The following is a 21,856-nucleotide window of genomic DNA, read 5'->3' as shown; positions in this document are numbered from 1 at the left end:
GGACAGTCTGAGCTATGTTATAAGATCCTGTTCCCAAAAGAAAATCAAACCAACCAAAAGTAAATGTCCCACACCTGTGATCCTATTGCTCTGGATGCAAAGACAGGTGAACTGTTACAAGTTCAAGGCCATACAGGGCTACACAGGGAGACCTTACCTAAAAACTAAGTGAAAATATGGGGTAAAAAATTAGGGACTCCGGACGGTGGTGGCACCCGCCTTTAATCCCAGCACTCAGGAGGCAGAGGCAGGCCGATCTTTGTGAGTTCGAGGCCAGCCTGATCTACAGAGCCAGATCCAAGAAAGGTGCAAAGCTACACAGAGAAACCCTGTCTCAAAAAAAAAAAAAATTATTAAGGGTTGGGGATTTAGCTCAGTGGTAGAGTGCTTGTCTAGCAAGCGCAAGGCCCTGGGTTCAGTCCTCAGCTCTGGAAAAAAAAAAAAATTAGGGGCAAAGGATAGGCTAGTGAAGGGAATGAATATTCATGTATTTTCCAGGAATATTCATGTATTTTCCAGAGATTTTTCTCAAAATTGAACACCACCTCTTTTCACACAGTGTTTACGCAGGGCAAGAGGGAGAATAATATATTGGTTGCAAAGGGATCAGATGAGAGGAACATGTATTTCTGATGAAGAATGACGTCTAGTAACTGAAAAAGTATGTAGGTTATAGAGAACTGGGGACTCGCTTCTTGGTGGCGCAATCAACAGGTCCTTGCTTTTGTTCTGTGCTAGTGTTTTGTTTCTGAGGGGAGGTCTCACTAGGTAGCCCTGGAGTTCACAATGAAAACCCAAGGGGCTGTAACTTCCCAGGGACCATCTTGCTTCTCTATCCTAAAAGCTACCGGTCTGCGCCACCAGGCCCCACTTGCCATGACATGGTTAAGAGGAAACAGGCCAGGGATATAGCTCAGTGGTAGCACCACCTGACTCACACACACAAGGCCTGAGTCCAATCCCAGAAGTGGAGAGAGGAAGGTAATGAGATGCCTGAAGGCTAGTTGTGTGAAGCAGTTTGGAAGTCAGGATAAAGGTGAGAAATGGAGATTGTTTCCCTCTACCTAGCCTTAGGTGAAAGGTGACTGAGGCAAGGAGATGGACAGAATCCCCTAGCAGGAGAGACAAATCCTGGAAACGTTAGTATTTCAGAATTGGTAAGAGCAGAAAATCACCAGGTGCCACCGAAGATAATGTATAGACAACATGCTGGGTAGGCTATGGGACAAATATCCCCAAGGTAGGCCTTGGAGAGGATGTACTGGCCATGCATAGGGACACACTGACCTTAGCAGTAGCTTCAGAATAGAGAGCTGTGGGTTAAATAACGTACCAGTTCCGAATGCACCCTTTTGGCCAGGTTTGTGCAAGTAAACATGAAGCTGTGTCAGCAGAGGGCACTAGAGAGTCCCAGCAAGGGAAAAGGGTTATTCCCTAGTGCTGATGGAGACCTGAGGCTGCTTCATCATCCTGCTCCTGCAGTATGTGTGGCACTCACAGCCAGCAGCTTCTCCAAGGGCCTTCAACACACCGGCTGATGCAATTTCATAGAATACCATTTATTAATTTTGTAACCGGAGTTTGTCTGTCCTGACCCGTTCCACAGCTGCTTCCAAATAATCACTCTAAGGCTTATATTAAGTATGTTTGGCTGGGCAGTGGTGGCGCACGCCTTTAATCCCAGCAGAGGCAGAGGTAGAGGCAGGTGGATCTTTGTGAGTTCGAGGCCAGCCTGGACTACACAGGGAGTTCCAGGAAAGGCGCAAAGCTACACAGAGAAACCCTGTCTCGAAAAACCAAAAAAAGTATGTTGTTTGGCCAATAGCTCAGGCTTATTACTAGCTAGCTCTTACATTTAAATTAACCCTTTTCTAATCATCTATTTATTGCCCCATGGCATCTTGTTCTTGGGCAGCGGGCTGCCTAGTCTCTCAACCCTGCCCTTCTGCATCTCTGTCTTCAGTTTGAATGTACCTCCTAACCTTATTCTGCCTGGCTATTGGCCAGACAGCTTTATTTACCAACCAATGAGAGCAACACATATTCACAGTGTACAGAAAGACCATCCCACAGCATTATTAATTATTTATTTTTTAGAAAGGGTCTATGGAGTAAGGTAGCTCTCTCGCTGACTGGACTGGAACTCAGTTTGTAGACCAGGCTGGCCTCAAGCTCTCAGAGATCCATGCGTCTCTGCTTCCCAAAGATGGGATCAAAGTGGGACCCTGTCTGAAGAACACCTGAGGTATTCAAAGTGAGACACTTCCTGTGAACAGCTTTCTCCCCAGGACTGTAGCAGAGTCAGCCTGAACCATCATAGTTGTGTCCCAAAAGGCTTTGCTTATATTTCACATCATTTTCACGTGCTAAGTAGCATTATTATGATTTTGTTTTCTCCGAAACATTGAAAAAACACAAGTTTTAGTCACTTTTCTCATTGCTACAACAAAAATACCCGACAAGAGCGACTTATAGAGGGGCAGGTCCGCTTTGGCTCAAGTCCATCGTGGTGGCGGGAATCCGAGGCAGCTGCTCACATTACATCATTGGTCAGCAGTGATGACTGCTGCAGCCAGCCCACTTTCTGTATGCACACATGCCTATTAAGGTAGTCTTCAGTGAAGACCTACAGGATAGGTGGTCTCACGTCCTGTATGTGTAAGCACTCAGGAAAAGCCCCAGCTTGTGGTAAAACGGTAGCATGCTTTCTAGTAGTGCAAACTGAACCCAGGGCCTCTCACATGCACGTCCCACCACTGAACCCTCCCCCCACCAACCCCACCTCAGCTCTCAGAATGTTATTGATGGTCAGGGTCTCACTGTGTAGCCCCAAACTCTCTATCTATGTCTATATAGCCTAGGCTGGCCTCAAAACAGTCATGCCTTAGTCTCTTAAGTGTTGAGATTATAGGCATGAGCCACAACACATTATCAGAGTTTTTTGTTTTGATTTTTATTTCTTTCAGATAGGGTCTCAGATAGCCAAGGCCAGTAAGTCCTTAAGTGGATATGTAGCAGAGGATACCCATCAAACCCTAATCCTCTAGCATTGAAAGGGTTAAACTCTCCACTTTCACAACTGAATTTAGGTTCCAGCTCTCTGAAAAGGACAAACAGGTATCTTTCCCAACAAAGGGCCATTTATCTACAAGTCCTTACATTCAGGGTCCAGGGAGAGAACAGAGAGGGTCTAAGTCAGTGTCACGATATCTCAAGGACAAACCCAGCAGTCCCCTTCTGAGTCACGGCCAAGCTTATGCAGATGTGTCCAAAAATGTTAAGACTAAACCTGGGCCAATTAACAGTGTACTAATGTAACATCTGCATGCTTAACCAGTTATGTACGACCCTGAAACGCCCCTTAGCTGTGCTTAAACGCAGCCTGCACGCTCAACTCAAGGTTGTCTCCATTTTGTACAGGTGAACGACTCAAATTCACGATGGTATGATCAACGCTCTTTGCTCTTGCATACTATTTGAGTCTGGGGTCCTCCTTCAGTGTGTCCTCAGACCCCACAGCATCTACCTCCCAAGGGCAAGAATTACCCGATCATTCAAAAATTTATTATCTCATATACGCATGTGCTAGGAAATTTGATTCAAACAAACTTGGAAAACTCAGTTTAAAAATGTTTTATTTCATTAAAAAAAAAAGTTTATTATGTACAAGACTCAGGTATATAGAAACTCAGCTTTAATCAGAAAATGAAACTAGTCATCGTATTCTACTGAGGAATGTTTGTGACGCACTCTCTTCAATATTAAGCATAAATTATTTTAACTATGCAGGGTAATTTCTGAGTTCCACACCACACCTGCACATAGACATTTGCCTAATTTAAGATTGGTAATGCCAATGACAAGCTGCTTGTATTTATAAGTACAAATTCCATTATTACAAATATGTGATGATAACTAACAAAACAGAAAGGTCTTGTCCCATGTTTATACAGTTGCCATCTGAGGTCTTTCGCCAATTCCCCTTCTGGTGGTTCCATTCTCAAAGCAGAGCAGTTAGGCATTGAGTTCTCTATGTATCTCACCCATCTCCTTTATCTGCAACGAGAAGGAGCATGCAAGAAAATGTAATTAACTTTCAATTCTGTGTTCATTCAGAAAAGGGTTTTTTGTTTGTTTGTCCGCTCCCCTCTTCCCCCCCCCCCCCCCCCCACCAAACAGAGTTTCCCTGCGTAGACCTAGACCTGGCTGTCCCGGAATTTGCTATTGACCAGGCTGGCCTTGAACTCACAAAGATCCGACTGCCTCTGCCTCCCCAGTGCTGGGATTAAAGGTGTGGGACACTTCATCTTTAAGTTTTAAGACAAGGACTCACTAGGTAGCCCTGGCTGACCTGGAACTCAATATATATATAGATCAGACTGGCCTTCAACTCAAGGTGATCCACCTGCCTCAGCCTCCTGAGTGCTGGGATTTCAAGTGTTAGCCACCACACCTGACACAGTCTTTTATTTTACACATAAAGAAACTGAAGTACAGAATTAAGTGGCCTCCCAGACCAAAAGCCTTAGTTCCAGGCTGACCGAGACAACGCAGTTGACCACCATTGGTAAACATCTCACAAGAGATAAGCACGGGGCCAGCACGTGACAGAGCGCTCGGTTAAAGCCTTAGGGACAGGTTTGCACTTTCCATTTTGCAGATAAGGAAGCATGGAGATGTACAGAAGTTCTGGCACTTGATTAGCTGATAAGCGGTCAAACTCAAATCTTACAGTTCTAACACACTGCCGTTCTGCCCGAGTATTACACTTCAATTCAGGGTCAGTCCTGCGCTGACTAAGCCAGATGAATGAGATCAAGCTATGGCACTGGGAGACACTTCAGAAATTTCTCGTTCTGTCAGATTACTAATTCTTCCTTTTTTTTTTTTTTTTTTTTTTTTTTGGTTTTTCGAGACAGGGTTTCTCTGTGTAGCTTTGCGCCTTTCCTGGAACTCACTCTGTAGACCAGGCTGGCCTCGAACTCACAGAGATCCGCCTGCCTCTGCCTCCCGAGTGCTGGGATTAAAGGCGTGCGCCACCACTGCCCAGCCTAATTCTTCCTTTTATTTGTTGTTTTGAGACAGAGTCTCATGCAGCCTGGTCTGGTTCTCCCCCATGGTTTTGACCTCCTACCACTACCTACCAGGTGCTGGAAACACAAGTGCGGGGCACCAACACTCTTTCCTGTTGTTGTTTGGAGGCAGGGTCTCACACTAGTCCTGTCTGACCCAAACTCACAAGGGTACTCCTGCTGGGCTTGAACTCACAGGGAATACTCCTAGCTCACGTACTGAGATTACAAGTATGAAACAGCATGCCCCACCTCTCTCTTTTCTTTGTTATTTTCTTAGGAAGTGATACATACATGACTACAAATCAAGAGTCGTACCAGAGTTGGTGAGTGTGCATGCATGCACACACATTATCCTCGGAGTTCAAGGAGAAATTCAAAATTACCATTTCCTCACCATCGTCTGTGACTAGTTAGCATCTAACAGATTTACTAGGTCAACTTAAGTTCATCTTAACTGATTTTTCCTTTTGTAGGTTTTTCAAGACAGAGATTCTCAATTCTGTGTGTGTAGTTGTCCTGGAACTCACTCTGTAGAGCAGGCTGGCCTCAAACTCACAGAGATCCACCTGCCTCTGCCTCCCAAGTGCTGGGATTAAAGGCGTGCGCCACCACGGCCCAGCGGCTCTGTGATTCTTATAAACTGGTAGAGACATAGGAAAACAGCAGTCATACTGAATTTCTCCAACACTGCTCCACTAGAATATGCCTCCACAAGACTCCAAATGCGTTGAAACTAAAGCAGCAGGTTTGTGTAGCACTTGTCTAGGAAGCAGAAAGCAGTATGAAGTGGCCTGTCATGGAACTCAAAATTAGGGAAGTGCTCATCCCAAGACTGTCCCTAAGACAGCGTGAAGGATGTCGGTGAAAACATCTTCTGTCAGCATCTAGGAAAGGGCAGTGAGTACTGGGAGTAAGACATTCATGGGCGCTGGAGAGATGGCTCAGAGGTTAAGAGCACTGCTTGTTCTTCCAAAAGTCCTAAATTCAATTCCCAGCAACCACAGGGTGGCTCACAACCATCTGTAATGAGATCTGGTGCCCTCTTCTGGCCTGCAGGGATATGTGCAGACAGAAAACTGTATACATAATAAATAAAATTAAAAAAAAAAAAAAGACATTCTCAACATAGCCCATTATTCACTTACCTCCGCCTTCTCATATTTTGTTGACTTCTTCCTTGTAGAAATAACCTGGAAGAAAAATGGTTACTCTTTTAGAAAATACTACTCAAACAAAAGTGGCCAAAATGAACATATGTGCTTCAAAGCCATGTAAGCACGCGTATTCAAATTTGGGGGTTCTAAAAACTGGTTATACAGTACCAATTCTTTGAACAACTATATCAATACCGTAAGTACCCTTCTGGAGCAAAGGCTTCTAACTGACAGCGGATATAATGCCCCATATATGCATTTACCCATCCATTCTCCAGATAATGAACACTGAGATGGCCTCCCAGATTATTCAGAAAACATCAATACATAACCCTGAATGTGTTTCTTGGTCTTTGGTTGGTTCTTCCAGAACAGGATCTCATTACGTAGCCCTGGCTGGCCTGGAATTCACTGTGGAGACCAGCAGGCTGGCCTTGAACTCTGATCTGTCTCCCCGAGCGCTGGGATTGAAGGAGTGTGCTACCACAGTCAGTGAAGCTTCTTTATTAAAAATTTCTACTTTGGTTTCTGTGACAATTAGATTTCTGTATGTTCTGGGTGTTTACTTGCCAACTGAAGTTCCTCTTCTATAAACCACTAATCCCTACTTATTACTAATCTTTAATTAAAGGGAGACAAGGCCCTGCTATGTAGCTTAGGCTAGCCTTGAACCTTGACCTCACAATCCTCCTGCCTCAGCCACCTTGCTGGAATTACAGGTACATGCCACCCTGTCTAGCTTTGTGGCATCCATGTCTATTTTGTGTGTCTGAGAGGTCGGAGAACAACTCTCGGGTATCACTTCTCATTTGCCACCTTGTGAGATCAGGATTAAACTGTGACCAGGCCTGAGCACAGTGCTCTGCCCACGGCATGCTCTGCTGCCAATCCTTTTTGTAGGATCCCTCATCAACTTGTAAGAATTCTTTACATGTCATGCATAATAACCATTTCATTTTATGCATCATATACATTTCCCCAACTTATTTCTGTTTTTGTTTTTGTTTTTTTTTCCCAGACAGGGTTTCTTGTGTAGCCCCAGCTGTCCTGGAACTCACTCTGTAGACCAGGATGTCCTGGAACTCACAGAGATCCACCTGCCTCTGCCTCCAGAGTGCAGGGATTAAAGGTGTGTGCCATCACACCCGGCCATTTCTATTCTTTTTCTTTGCAATATCCTTGCCATGAAAGTGTGGTTTTTTTCTTTTTGTCTTTTGGTAAATACCTAAGCCAACCTCACTCTCAATCCTCCTGCCTCAGCCCCTTGAGAATGAGAACTACAGGTGGGAGCCACTAAGCCCAACCCAAAATGTTAAAAAGTTTAATGTTGGTTGGACATAGAGGCACACTCCTAGAGTCGCAGCGAACGGGATAATCAGTGGAACCCAGGAATTCTATCCCAGCCTGGGCAGACTCCTGTCTGGAGAAACAAACAAACAAAAACAAACCAAAACAAGGGGCTGGAGACGGCTCAGTGAGTAATGTACTTCTTACGCAAGCTTGAGGACCTGAGTTCTATCCCCAGGACCTCTGTAAAGAAGCCAGGTGTGGCTGTGTGTGCCTGCAAGCCTAGTGCTGGGAAACAGAGACTTAACAGATCCCCAGAGACTGAAATGCTGAGCTCCAAGTTAGGAGAGAAACCTTATCTCAAAAATTAAAAGATGGTTCAAGGCCAGCCTGGTCTACATAGTGAGTCCCAGGATAGCCAAGGCTGTGTAGCGAGACCCTGTCTCAACAAGCCTAAATAAATAAAAATAATAAAAAAATGGGAAAGTACAGAGGAAGACTCCCAGTGTTGACCTCTGACCTCCATACATGAGGGTACTGAGGGGCAGTGTACCCACAAACCCCTTCACACACAGGCACACACCACAAACACCCCATCCCACCCCGCCCCCACACAAACACACATGTAAGTAAAAACTCGTGCTGCAGAGATGGCTCAGCAGCTGCAGTAATTCCAGCACAGGCCACAGGCCTGGAGTTCAGATCCCCAGAACCCACAAAAATCCTGGGTGGGGGTGGAAACAGCCCTGAAGTGCTGGCCTTCGAAGGCAGAGATGAGATCCCCAGGCTGAGCACAAGCTGGCTGGCCGGTCTCACCACATCAGCCTACTCTGGGTTTGACGGAGAGAGCATGCCTTAGGAGTAAAGTAGAAAGCCCCAGTATCAACCTTGGACCTCCATATGCACTGCATACAAGTGTATGGGCACTTGTACACACGTATGTCCCCACACGTGAACACATACACTCGAGCATACCACACACACATACATATAGGAAAATAATACTGGGTCCAAAGTTGGTGGAACTGTCTGGTTAGGAAGGATTAGGAGGTGTGGACTTGAAGGAGGTGTGTCACTGGGCTTTGTCGGTTCAGAAGCCCATGCCCCCCCCCACTCTGCCTTGTGATTGTAGATCAGACGTAAGTTCTCAGCTACCACTGCTGCCTGCCTGCCGCCATGCTCCCCACCAGGATGGGGAGCTCTCTGAAACTCTGAGCAAGCACCCCCCAATAAACTCTTTCTCTTTATAAGTTGCCTTGGTCAGTGTTTTGTCCCACCAATAGAAAAGTAACAGCTGGGGACACTGAGATAGCCCAGTGGTAAAGCGCTTCCCCACTATAAGAGGCCCTAAAATCTAATTCCTAGTACCACAAAGCTGAATTTATATATTAAAATATATCCCTTTATGGATTTTAAGCTTCTTGCATTACATGGTTTCTTTCTTTTTTTTTTTTTTTTTTTTTTTTTTGGAGCTGAGGACTGAACCCAGGGCCTTGCACTTGCTAGGCAAGTGCTCGTGCTCTACCACTGAGCTAAATCCCCAACCCACATGGTTTCTTTTACTGCAAAATATCAACATTCTTTATACTAATTTCCATTGAGATTATCTTCTTCCATTCTATCCAATAATCCACCTGGAATTCATGTTTCAACACAATGGCCCAACTCTTTTCATGCTCCCATGCCCTGACGTGCCTGTCCCATACAAGTGGGTAACATAGCCAGTCCCCATAGGGTAAAATAGGAATTCTGTCTTTCTTTCCTTCCTTCTTTCTTTCTTTGTTTTGCTTCCTTTTTCTCTCTTTCTTTTCTTTTCTTTTTTTTAAAGATTTATTTATTTATTATGTATACAGTGTTCTGCCTGCAGGCCAGAAGGGAGTACCAGACCTGAGCCACCATATAGGTACTAGGAATTGAACCCGGGTCCTCTGAAAGAGCAGCCGGTGCTCTTAACCTCTGAGCCGTCTCTCCAGCCCCAGTGTTTCTTTCTTATCAGATGGGAACCAAGTGTGGTAACAATACTGAGCTGAAAATCAAGTTGCCATGCACCTTCAAATCTATCTTTTTCTTTATCTAGGGCAGTAGGGCTTTTTAAGATAATATCCTGCTGGCCTTAATGTCTCCCCCCTCAAGACTTTTATTTATTTTATTTTATGTACATGTGTGCCTGGTGCCCAGTACCTGGTACCTATGAAGATTAGAAGGAGTCAGATCCCTTGGAATTGAATTACAGAAGGTTGTGAACTCCCATGTGGGTTCTGGGAACCAAATCCAGGTCGTCTCCAAGAGCAACAAGTGCTCTTAACCACTGAGCCATCTCTCCAGGCCCTAGCCTTAAAGTCTTGATCCTCCTGCCTCAGCTTCTCAAGGGCTTGGAATACACAACTATGTCATCATACCCCACTGAAATTGGTTTATGAATTCTGATATACTGATGAGACCACCTGATGCCAAGCACCATTACTTAAGGCCCTGGGAAAAAGTTCACTTCTTTAGATCCCTAGTACCCCAGCCTTCGCCTCCCAATGCTGGGATTATGGGTACGGGCCGTTGTACCCAGTGCAAAGTTGCTATTTATTTAGAATCTCTGCTACGTGTACTACTTTTGATTCTTTTCTTGCTCACTTAAGCTTTGTGTTGTTTGGGGCCAGGCGTAGCTCCGTGGTGTAGGGACAGCCTGGAAGGCTGCAGCCTGAGCTCAGCTCTCCAGCACCACCACAAACAAAAACAAGGGTTGTGTTGCCCAGCTCAGGAAACATTATGGGAGTTCTCTGTTCTACTGTGTTCCGGCAGGAGCACTGAATTCCTAACAGAGAACTCTAGGCCGTCTGGTGCTGGAAGGCCGCGGGGCCAGGCTGCGAGGTGTTCAGCTGGAAGCGTCTTTCTTGTGAGCAATCCTTTCTGACTTTAGAAAGTGACTATTTTGTAAAAAGGAACCTTCACTAACATTTTCAAACTCGGATAGTTCTTGTGTTTGTTTCTTGTGATTTTTTTTTCAAGACAGGGTTTCTCTGTGTAGCCCTGGAACTCCCTCTGTAGACCAGGCTGGCTCAAATGCAGAGATCCACCTGCCTCTGCCTCCTGAGTGCCGGGATTGAGGATGTGCGCCTCTCCCCCCCTTACCCCCACCCCTCCACCATGGCTATGATTCTTAGCAATCCCCTTTAAGAAGACTTCCTCCAGAGAGCCCCAGCTCATTCTATACTCACCAGCACAACCACCCCTGCGATGATTGCTAAGGCCACCACCACAATGACGGCAATGATACCGGCCGTGAGGCCCTGCATGGAGAACTCGGGTGGTTTTTCATCAACATAGTAAATGATGGTCTGCCCAGGGTCCAGCTCAAGCTGTTCTCCATTTACTGTCAGGTCCATTTTCGAAGAATGGAACAAGGATTCCCCTTTCACCTACGATGGAGAGAAACAACGAATCAGCCATGGGCACCAATAATTACATACCAATTACATGCCAAGAGTCTTTACGGTTTTAACGATAACAATCTGATCCAGTGAAATGTTACGACACTGTTTATTACAGGAAAATGCCATACACACGAGTAGTAACGAAGCCATGTTCCTCCAGATTAGCAAATATCAACACACGGACAGTTTAGTCTCGTCGCTCTTTCTTCTGTCCCTTCATCTCCCACACCCAAAGTATTCTAAAGTAAAGCTCAGAGGAAAATGTCTCACTATTAGAAACCCAAGTTTAGCCAGGTACTACGTCTTCCATTTGTAACCCTAGGTCTTAGGCTGAAGCAGGAGGCCTACCCTCTACCATGAATTCTAGGTCAACCCGGGCTACTGTAAGATTCTGTCAAAAAAAGAAAGAATAAGAAAAAACAGCAGGGTGGTGGTGGTGGTGGTGCACGCCTTTGATCCCAGCACTCGGGAGGCAGAGCCAGGCGGATCTCTGTGAGTTCGAGGCCAGCCTGGTCTACAGATCGAGATTCAGGACAGGCACCAAAACTACACAAAGAAACCTTGTCTGGAAAAACAAACAAAAAAAGAAAGAAAGAAAACAAAAGAAAAAAAATAAACAAAAACATATGTTTATAAAAAAATTGGTCTTGAACTCAGTCCTCCTGCCTCAGTCTCCAGAGTGCTAGGAAGACAGGTATCAGGATATAGTGTGCACTATTACCTCTGGCCTTTTACTTTAATGTTTTAAAAATGGAGACAGATTTGACATCTCAGCGATGAAGAGCATTTAAGAGGACCTGAGTTCAGTTCTCAGCGCCCACAGCAGGCGGCTCACAACCAACTGTAATCCAGGTCTCTGGGGTCCAACTGGCCTCTGGTCTCCGAAGGCACTTGTACCAGTGTGTACAATGTGTACGTAGATACACACAGACACATGGAATTTAAAACATTAGTCACATGGAGACTGACGCCTAGTCATAGAAATTATTAGAATAATAGGCGGAGACTATATATACACCAATGGAGTAACTAACCAAAGAGAAAATAAGAGTTCTAAGAGAAAGCTAGGTGGACACAGCTTAGTATAGGCAGTTTTCCCAGCCTACCTGGGTACATACTGGGTTCAGTTCCTGACACAGCAAAGATTAAAACAGAAGAGTCAGAGGGGCGAGAGGTTGGCAGAGTGCTCACCTAGCATGTGCAGGGTCCAGGGTTCAGTCCCCAGCATGACAGAAACTAGCCACAGTGTCACACACTTGTAATGCAGCACTTGGGACTATTACATCACAGACCCTTAGCTGCCCCTGCTCCCCCTAAGATACCAGGCATGGATTTTCGACCACCTCGGGTTTCTGCATCCCGTGCTAACTCAAACTGTGCTTCTCTGCTCACCTCTGCTGCTCCTCACAAAACAACTCTGAAGTCTGGACACACTCCCAAACTGGCTTGGAGCTCTGGCCAGGCTCCCCTGCCCCCAGGAAAGTTATAAAAGGGTTCTTTCTGGCTCTCTGGCTCTTGAGTTGGTCTGCTCATGCCATGCCAGCCAGGGTAAATATCTCTATTCTTTTATTTTACGTTTTCTTTGCTTTAGATTTATTTTTATTATTCTTCACTTCATTTCAGTTGACAGCTGCCTGATGTGCTCCCTGGGGATCAAATGCAGGTCCTTTGGAAGAACAGTACATGCTCTTAACTGCCAAGCTGTCTCTCCAGCCCTACTTGACACCTAATGTTTTACAAAGTCTATATATAATGTTCTCCCACCCCATGGCTTCCGGAATGATGCACCATCCCTCATAATGCTCTCCTACCTCATAGTCCAACCACAGCCCCCGTGCTTGCACGGCCCCCTCTCCTTGGAAAGCTCATCTGTGGAAGGGTAATTTCACATCACCTCCTTTCCTGAAAGGCTACTTCTCTGTTTTTCTTACTAGAGCTCAGTACTTGGGAGACGGAAGCAGAAGCATCAGGAGTCCAAGGTCAGCTACACAGAGAGCTTGAGGCCCCGACTGTGTGAGAGCCTATCTCAAAAAGGAACATGGTGGCATGTGTCTTTAACCCCAGCTCTCGGAAGGCAGAGGCCAGCAGATCTCTGTGAATACGGGGAGAGCCTAGTCTATATATATCTTGAGTTCCAGGACAGCCAGGGCTATATAGAGAGATCCTATCTCAGAAAACAAACAAACAAACAAACAACAAAATACTAAGCTTTAAAAAAAATTATGGTTTATACTTACATCTTTTTCAAAATAGTAAGCCACATCAGCTATGTCCACATCATCTTGAGTTTTTTGAGAAGAGTTTTGCATCAGATCAATAGTGATAATGTTATTCTCGTACTGGGGGAGGGGAGGAGTGAAAAATACAAATTAATACAATTAAAATATACGCAAACTTTGTTCAACAGTCGTCAGAATGTTTAGAATTTGATCTTCCATAATCTACATCTACCAGGAGCTCTTTCCATTAATGAATAATTAAGTTTACCACTAGCAATTGAAAAAAGTCTTTGAGAGGTCTTCCAATCTAAGAGAATAAAATAGCAATACAAACAATTTTTTTTTAAAGAGTTAAAGCAAGGGCTAACTGGGTAGGATGGTTCACTGTCAATGTGAACCAGAACAAACCATCTAGTCACCTAAGAAGAGAGTCTTAATGAGGGACAGTCTAGATAGATTGGGTTGATCTACAGGCTGGTCTGTAGAGATTATCTTTATTATGTTAATTGAGGTGGTAAGACCCACACCGATTGTGGGCTGCACCATGTCACTGGCTGGCACCTGGACTGAACGAAAAGAGAGAAAGAGAGAGAGCTGGCCACGGCGTGCATGTATTCATTCTCTCTGCTCTTGACCGTGGATGGGGCTAGCTACTTAAGTTCCTGCCACCGTGCTTCCCCACAGTGATAACTCTAATCTGTGAGCTAAAACCAACCTTTGGGGGTTGAAGACACGGCTCAGCAGTTAATAGCACATGTTGCCCTTGCAGAGAACAGGGGTTCAGTTCCTAGCTACTAACCATCCGTACCACCACCTCCGGGGGATCCAATGCCCTTTTGTGAACTCCTGGGGCACCAGGCAAATCCATGGCACACATGGTACACATACACACATGCAGGCAAAACACTCATACACGTGAAATAGACCTAAAAATGAAATAAATAAGCCCCTTCTCCCCTAACTCGCTCTCTTCAGGGCAATGAGTCACAGTAACAGGAAAGGAAAGGAAGACACTGGGTAAGGACAGCCTAGGGCAGTATGTGCTGAAGACGATCACAGAGAGGCCCTCCAGGGTAAGAAGGGCAGGCGGCACGATTCAGGCCTCGGCAGAGACAGTACAGGTTTTCAAGGGCAGTTGAGGCTTTCAAAGTCTATGGAAGAAAACAACTTGGATTCCATATTAAGTGCCCAGGATTTAAACTGTTACTAAAATTCATTTGGCTACCATTAAAGAGCACTGGCTATTTCAGGTAGTGGTGGCGCACACCTTTGATCCCAGCAGAGGCAGGCGGATCTCGGAGTTCAAGGCCAGCCTCGTCTACAGAGTGAGTTCCAGGACAACCAGGGATACACAGAGAAACCCTGTGTGAGGGACGGGGGAGTCACTGGCTGTCATTTATGAACCATACTACCCTATCAACTTGCTGCTAAGGCTAGCTCATTTACCAAACAAACAAACAACTTACCAAAACATTTTTGATAAATGCTGGATTCAGTTTGTATCGAGATGTGAATGTCTCCTGAAGTGCACTGCAAATAATTTAAAAGTATTGTTTAGAAAAAAAATTGTAACATACAATAATAGAATCTCTACTTTTTAGGCAGATAGCTCAAGGGCTGTTATTATTATTACTATTAATTTCTTTTTCTTTCGAAACAGGGTTTCTCCATGTAGTTTTTGGTGCCTGTCCTGGATCTTGCTCTGTAGATCAGGCTGGCCTGGAACTCACAGAGAACCACCTGGCTCTGCCTCCCGAGTGCTGGGATTAAAGCCACTGCTGCCCGGTTATTTATTTATTTTTTTAAGAGAGGGTCTCACTATGTATCTCTGGCTGACCTGGAACTTGCTATAAAGGCCAGGCTGGCTTCAAACTCAAACATCTGATTGTCTCTGCCCCTGGGATTAAAGGTATGCATCAGTGGCTAGGCTATGTAATTTGAATGTTATTTTGCGACTATCATAGCAGTAAGTGGTTTAATCCAGCGTCAGTCATTTGATCCTAGAGCTGTCAAGTGTCAGTTTAATGAGAAGTAGAACAAGTTTACACAGTACCCACGAATCTGCCAACAGATCATTCACAAATTCCAAAGGGGAAAATGGCAACTTTACAATGGAGAAACCTGGCAGACCTGGCTTGTAAAGGGACAAAGGACATCATGATTTCCTGATATGAGTACTGAGAAAGACACAAGATAACTTATGTAGTTTTCCTGTCAAGGTACACAATAACACTAGTATAGATGTAATTACCATCAAGGTGCATAAACACAACAGTACGTACGTGATTACCGTCACGGTGCATAAGTACACGAGTATGTATGTAATTACTTACGTCTTCAAACTCTGAAGGTTGTAGGGGTTTTCTCTTTCTTTGTGTTTCAGTTGGATGGCGATCCAGCTGTAAGACAAGATGGTACCGTGTATAACTCAGTCTTTTATGCTGTTTTCCAAAGAGGCAAGTATTCAAATTCCGAAATAGAACTAGAGCTAACAGAACAGGTAAAGTGTTGTGGTAAACAGGCTTCACACATCCTTTACAGAGAACGCACCCAGAAGTAACACCCTTTCTAACATTGACCTGCTGCTGACAATTACAACACACGAGGCCGTTGAAGTCAAGGCTGATCGGCCATGCTGAGCCCTGTTCCAGAGAAAAGACAAAACGGACGGGCCCGGGAGTGCAGACTGTGGAACTGTGGAGGTCGGGCCTGGGGTGCAGACTGTGGAACTGTGGAGGTCGGGCCTGGGGTGCAGATTATGGAACTGTGGAGGTCGGGCCTGGGGGTGCAAACCTACACTGTGGAGGTCGGGCCCGGGGTGCAGACCTGCGCTGTGGAACTGTGGAGGCAGAGGCAGGAGATGACCCAGATTCGAGACAAGGCAAGATTCCAACGTGAAACCATTTCAGAAAGAGAAGGGGAGGGGTGGTGTGGCGGAGAGAGGGAGGGGGGAGAGAGTTTGAGGGAGGGGGAGAGAGAGAGAGAGAGAGAGAGAGAGAGAGAGAGAGAGAGAGAGAGAGAGAGAGAGCACAGAAACAGACAAAGAGAAACGATTGTCCACAAGGCGGCTCCAGAAGCCGGTGGTAACGAAGTGCAGGCTTTGGGCCTGACACCTTTCCAATTTCTTGTGCCTTCCGCTAGTCTTTTCTGCTGAAGCAAAGCTTGAGTGCATCTGTTTGTTTCCAGTAATCTCTCTCCTAACCCCTCCACCATGCTAGGGATGGACCCCCAGCTTTTCTACCCCTTAAGTCTCCAGCCCAAATAGCTTTTTTTTTTTTTTTTTTTTTTTTTTTTTTGGTTTTTCAAGACAGGGTTTCTCCGTGTAGCTTTGTGCCTTTTCCTGGAACTCACTTGGTAGCCCAGGCTGGCCTCGAACTCACAGAGATCCGCCTGGCTCTGCTGGGATTAAAGGCGTGCGCCACCACCGCCCGGCTCCAAATAGCTCATTTTTAAGACGCAAACAATGAGCAAATACAGTGTAAGTCATTCATAGTCACTTAACACGACTCCAACTTCAAAATGCAGGCCAGAGGTTAAGGAAAATGGTGGGGGTACACCACATTTCTGTAAAACCTGAGAGCCACCTGTCTACACCGGGACTTCACAAACCAGTTCTGGAACCTTAACGTCAAACCGAGAAACAACTACCGTTCCACGTGCATAAGGGAACACTTTAAAGTCACAGTCAGGCCAAAGATTATTTCATGCTTCCTTCCATTTTCTCACACTTAATTATTTGCCAAAGATAAGCTTCAGGAGTCAGATAATTTCCACAAAAATAACACAGTTGGACTAGAGCCAATAAAACTAACACAATTGGATTAGGGCCAATAAAACTCAACTCAAAACTGGTGCCACCAGTTTTGAGGGATGGGACAGGATTACTTATCACTCTGTTCCCTTTCCCTCTCTCTGGCTTTGTTTTGAGAGGGGATCTCAAGTAGCCCAGAACAGCCTCAAACTCACTATGGAGACAAGGCTAGCCCTGAACTCCTCATCCTCCAGAGCGAGGGGCTCAGGGGTGTGCATTACCATGCCCAGCTCTTCCTAGCTTTTGAATTCCAAACCACGAAGTCTTAGTCCATAGCCAAAGCTAAATTTAACTAAACAAATGTTGAGGGCGTGAAAACGGCCACGAGAAAAAACACTCACTAGGTCCTCACTCGCTCGGAGCAGGTTATTTCTGTATCCTTGTCGGTTCTTCGGACGCCCGCACTGTTCACGCACCAGCACGTGGCCGTGCCGTTGCACTGCTTGGCTTTAAAGAGCCCTTGCTCATCGCACTCAGGATCGTATAGCCCATCATTGTCCTGGATGGCCCCATCAGGTTTCTGCCTCCTCCCAGACTTACTGTGAGACATCTCCGCCTTCATCACCAGACATTTGGATGCCACTGAAAAGAAAATGTGACATCAAACTGAAGAAAAAAAAAAAAAAAACCACCGTTTTCACGTGCACCTCGGAAAACTTTTGAATTTAACGTCGGAGTCCCAGGCCAAAGATTATTTCACGCTCCCTTCCACTTTTCCCACACTCAAATTACTTGCTGGAGATAAGAACCTCGAGTCAGATAATTTCCACAAAATAACACAGTGGGACTAGAACCAATAAATTTCAACTCAAGGTGCTTCATTTAAAAAGTATTATCAAGATCAAACTTCCAGGCAATAAGGATCTTTTACTCACGTTTGGAGCACACGACAGTATGCTGTGAACCATAGGACGTACACTGGCATTCATTTTTTTCATTCAAAAAACAGCTTGTCGCCAGCTTGTAGTTTTCACAGACACAGCCTAGAAAATTGTAAAAGTCCAGTTTAAAACGTAGCTACAACTGTCAACTCCTTCAGTCAATCATGCCTTTAGGAAACTGTCCTGGGCCGGGTGGTGGTGTCACACATCGTTAGTCCCAGCACTCAGGAGGCAGAGGCAGGCGGATCTCTGAGTTCTGAAGCCAACCTGGTCTACAGAGCGAGTTGCAGGACGACCAGAGCTACACGGAGAGACCCTGTCTCAAAACAAACAAGAGGAGGAAGGGGAAGAGGTGGACCTGGGATTGGTGAGATGAGATGGTTCAGCTGTTCAAGGGGCCTGCCACCAAGCCTGATGACCAAAATCAAATCTCTAGACCCACATGGGGAAGAGAACTGTCAAAGTGTCCTCTGACCTCCACACATGTGCCTTGTCACACAAATGTGACACACACACACACACACACACACACCCCAAATAAATAATTCTGATGGTGGTGCGTTCTTTTAATCTCAGCACTCTGGAGGCAGAGGCAGGTGGATCTCTGTGAGTTCGAAGCCAGCCTGGTTGACACAGTGAGTTTCAGGACAGCCAGGACTGTGTAGGGAGGCCCTGCCTCAAAAATAAAATAAAATAAAAATCCAAAATAAAGAAATAAATGGAAAAGATAAAATTAAAAAAAAAAGAAGAAACATGTAGCCCCGAATTCTTTTCAGCCGTAATACAAGTGCTTGAGTGTCTCATTAGTCAGTTTGTGCCATTAGAGTGTCCAACCTGCTTGTTCCCATTTCCACTTTTCTGTATTGTTTATTTTAGGGGCAGCAGAGTGAATTAAGATTTATTAAGGAGCCGGTGGTGGTGGTGGTGGTGGTGGTGGCGGTGGCGGCGGCAGCGGCGATGGTGGCGATGGTGGCACGCGCCTTTAATACCAGCACTCAGGAGGCAGGGGCAGGCGAATCTCTGTGAGTTCGAGGCCAGCCTGGTCTACAGATCGAGATCCAGGATAGCCCGGCCTGTTACACAGAGAAACCCTGTCTCGAAAAACCAAAGATTTATTAAGGAAATGTGACTAAGAACTCCCCAGACTGGGAGGGGCCCGAAGGGAAGAATACTCAGGGGCGGTGCTGAGGATACAGCCTGGGGCCCCACTCTTGCTAGCTGAGCCCCTCCCAGTGAGCTACACCCTTGGCCTGTATTCCATTGTTGCTGAGATAGCCCGGGTTGGTGCCAAACCCAAGATTCTCTTTCTTTTTAAATGTATTATATTTATCAACTTACTGGGCGCAGGGGATCCCTGTGGTATGTGCATAGAGGTCAGAAGATAAACTTATAGAGTTCTTTCTCCCTTTCCATTACATGAGTCCTGGGGATCAAACGCGGGTCATTAGACTTGGGGAATCTGTTCTCCCCCTTCTACTTGTGGGGTCTGGGAATTTAATTCAGGAGTATCGCGACACACTGAGACATTTTAATGTCCCTGTCGTTTAAAATAAATATTTTTCCTTCCTTCTTCTCTCAGCACCCCACCCCCGCCCCTTTCTGGAAGAGTCTAGTTCTACAGCCCTGGCTCACTACCGCCCTCCAGCCTCAGCTGGCCAAGTACTGGGCTTACTTGCAACGGAGGCTCACTCTCCAGTGTCTTCCTCCTTTCCTGCTATCCATCACACCCTGGTCTGCTAGTTCCTTTATCTTTTCCCCAACAGGTCAACAATTCCAATTCTGAGATCTATGGTCCCTCCCGCCTTATCCCTCCCTCACCTAGTTTTCTTAAGGAATGCCTGCCTTGGGGGCCCAATAGGTATCTGTTCAATCTTTTCTTCATTAAACGGGGTCTGGTAGCCCAGGCTGGACCCCAGTGCCACACCAGGCTGAAGATGACCTTGAACTGCCAAGCTTCTCCTTCCCCAGCGCTGGGGGTTCCAGGTCCACGCCCTGGTGTTAGGGAATCAAGCCCAGGGTTTGCTAGGCACTCTACGTCCCAGCCCTCAATCTACAATTTAGCCCCAGGTTGAAGTTAGAAAAATACAAACTGATTAAACTGCATTACTAAGTGTCACTAACGAACATTGGCCAACCTCTGCTAGTAGAGAATGAAATCCTTCCCAGAAAACAAAAACTAAACTATGTTTAACTTAAAAAGTGAGGGAAAAAACAAATTCTTTCCAGAGTGCTTTGTTCAGTTGTCTCCACCTCCAGACACCATTCTAGAAATAAATCAAAAGTCACAGCAAACTCTACAGTAAGAACACCTAGGGTCAAACTCCATGTCCTTCTCTCTACAGATCGTACCGTCACCGTCTAAGTACAGTTCCCAAAGAATAAAGAGAGAAAAGGAGAGCAGCGCGGTGACTCAGGAGATAAAGGTCCCTGACCACCTGAGTTCGAGCCCCTGGACCGACGTGGTGGAAAAACTGACTCCCACAAGTTGTTTGACTTCATGCAAACACACACACACACACACACACACACACACACACACACACACACACACACACACACGCCCACAAGCCTAAAAGGAAGTGGAAAACTTCCTTTATGAATGTTGGATCACGATATAAATCTACTTGTTTTACGAAACCACAAATATGCACAATTTTTAACTAGGGAAGTCTTAAGAATGGAAAGATTATGGGATTTTTTTAAAAGGTCCTGACAGTTTATCCTTGTATTTGTCCTCCCTACAATAACATGGCATTAGTCACGATTCTTAGAAAAGCGAAAACACCTCCGGCAGGTAAGTCCCAGCAGGCCGGCCTCCGACGCGCAGGTGCATAGCGGCCTCTGGGGAGCTACCTGTCCCCTCCCGGGGCCCACATCCGGGGACCGTCGCAGGTACGGGGGGGGGGGGGCGAGGAGGACTGGCGGGTCGCAGCGACAAAGGCCCGCGCTTTGGGACCTGGAGCCCCAAGTTGGAGCCTGTAGACCCCGGGCGGTGGCCGCTCCGCCACCCTGGCCACTACACACCCCCGCCGGGTACACCCCACCGCCGCCCGATCGGAGCGCACGCCCGACCCGAGCCGTCGGGTCCCGGAGTCCAGTCACCAGCCCGACCCGACCCCACACCTCCGCTCCAGGTCCACGCCTCACCTTGCTGAGCCGCGGCCAGCGTCGCCGCGACCACCGCGAGCAGGAGCCCGAAGGCGAGGGCCCGGGGGAGCGCCATGCTGCGCGCAGAGCGGCGGGGACTCGCGGGGGCTGCGGCGCGGGACGGCTCCGGGGGACGGAGGTGCTGCGCAGCGGCCGAGGGACGGAGCGCTCTGGGCGCGCGGCGAGGCGGGGACCCACCTGCGGACTTGCAGCCCCGGGGCCCCGCCCCGCGGTGAGTCACCCGCCCCACGCGCCCGCCCCACTTCCCCGCCTCCCTCTCCAGGTGAGAGCCGCCCCGGTGCTCCAGCGGGGGGACGCGAGGCGGGGACTGGAGTCAGGCGGGGTACCCAGGGAGGACCGGATGTTGCGGACAGGATGACGAGACTGGACGTGAAAGCCGAAAGGGATACCAAGTCAAACCCAGAGCTTCCCCCGAACCAAAGACAGTGCTAACCAACACTGTCCTGGCGCTACGCCTGGCAGTTCACTGTTCCAGGACTTTTTCAAGCTCTTTAAAGTTCTATGTTCTGTGTACGAGTGTTTTGCTTGCAAGTGTGTGCAACACGTGCGTGCCTGGTGCCCGCGGAAGTCCGAAGAGGGCTTCGGACCCCCAGGAACTGGAGTTATGGATGGCTGTGAGTGTTAGAGCAACAGGTGCTCTTAACCGCTGAGCCATCTCTCCAGCCCGACACGTGTTTTTAAACTAAAGTGCTTCAGTTTTGATTATTATATATTTTTAATTACTTTTTATGGCATGAGATTATTAAGGAATTACGTCATTTCCCCCTTCCCGTCCCTCCCTCAATCCCTGCCATATACCCCTCCTTGCCTTTCAGAGTCATGGCCTCCTAGTCGTA

The 21,856-nt window shown here is 46.7% G+C and overlaps 1 protein-coding gene across 1 annotated transcript; it reads right to left on the bottom strand.

Moving 5' to 3' along the window:
• Positions 1-3,618: 3,618 nt before the first annotated feature.
• Epcam (epithelial cell adhesion molecule) lies at positions 3,619-21,618 on the bottom strand. Its single transcript, XM_052745673.1, has 9 exons — positions 21,000-21,618; positions 17,847-17,954; positions 17,313-17,553; positions 15,494-15,559; positions 14,627-14,690; positions 13,179-13,280; positions 10,726-10,926; positions 6,221-6,265; positions 3,619-4,056 (listed from the first exon to the last, which is right to left on the bottom strand). Exons 1-9 carry the CDS (start codon positions 21,073-21,075, stop codon positions 4,015-4,017), a joined length of 945 nt encoding a protein of 314 aa, XP_052601633.1. The 5' UTR covers positions 21,076-21,618; the 3' UTR covers positions 3,619-4,014.
• Between the last annotated feature and the right edge of the window lie 238 nt (positions 21,619-21,856).

This window comes from Peromyscus californicus, unplaced genomic scaffold (genome assembly GCF_007827085.1).
Source record: "Peromyscus californicus insignis strain IS unplaced genomic scaffold, ASM782708v3 Scaffold_1__1_contigs__length_55948999, whole genome shotgun sequence".
NCBI lineage: Eukaryota > Metazoa > Chordata > Mammalia > Rodentia > Cricetidae > Peromyscus > Peromyscus californicus.
Note: the sequence above shows the minus strand (reverse complement) of the source record. Positions and strands in the feature narration are given on the sequence as shown.

Excerpts from the sequence above, each read along its gene's own strand:
- Epcam (XM_052745673.1), bottom strand. The coding sequence starts at position 21,075 with ATGGCGCTCCCCCGGGCCCTCGCCTTCGGGCTCCTGCTCGCGGTGGTC. Across the intron at positions 15,560-17,312 it reads TCCGAGCGAGTGAGGACCTA|CTGGATCGCCATCCAACTGA; the intron begins GTGAGTGTTTTT and ends CTTGTCTTACAG. Across the intron at positions 14,691-15,493 it reads AACCTTCAGAGTTTGAAGAC|TGCACTTCAGGAGACATTCA; the intron begins GTAAGTAATTAC and ends AATTATTTGCAG.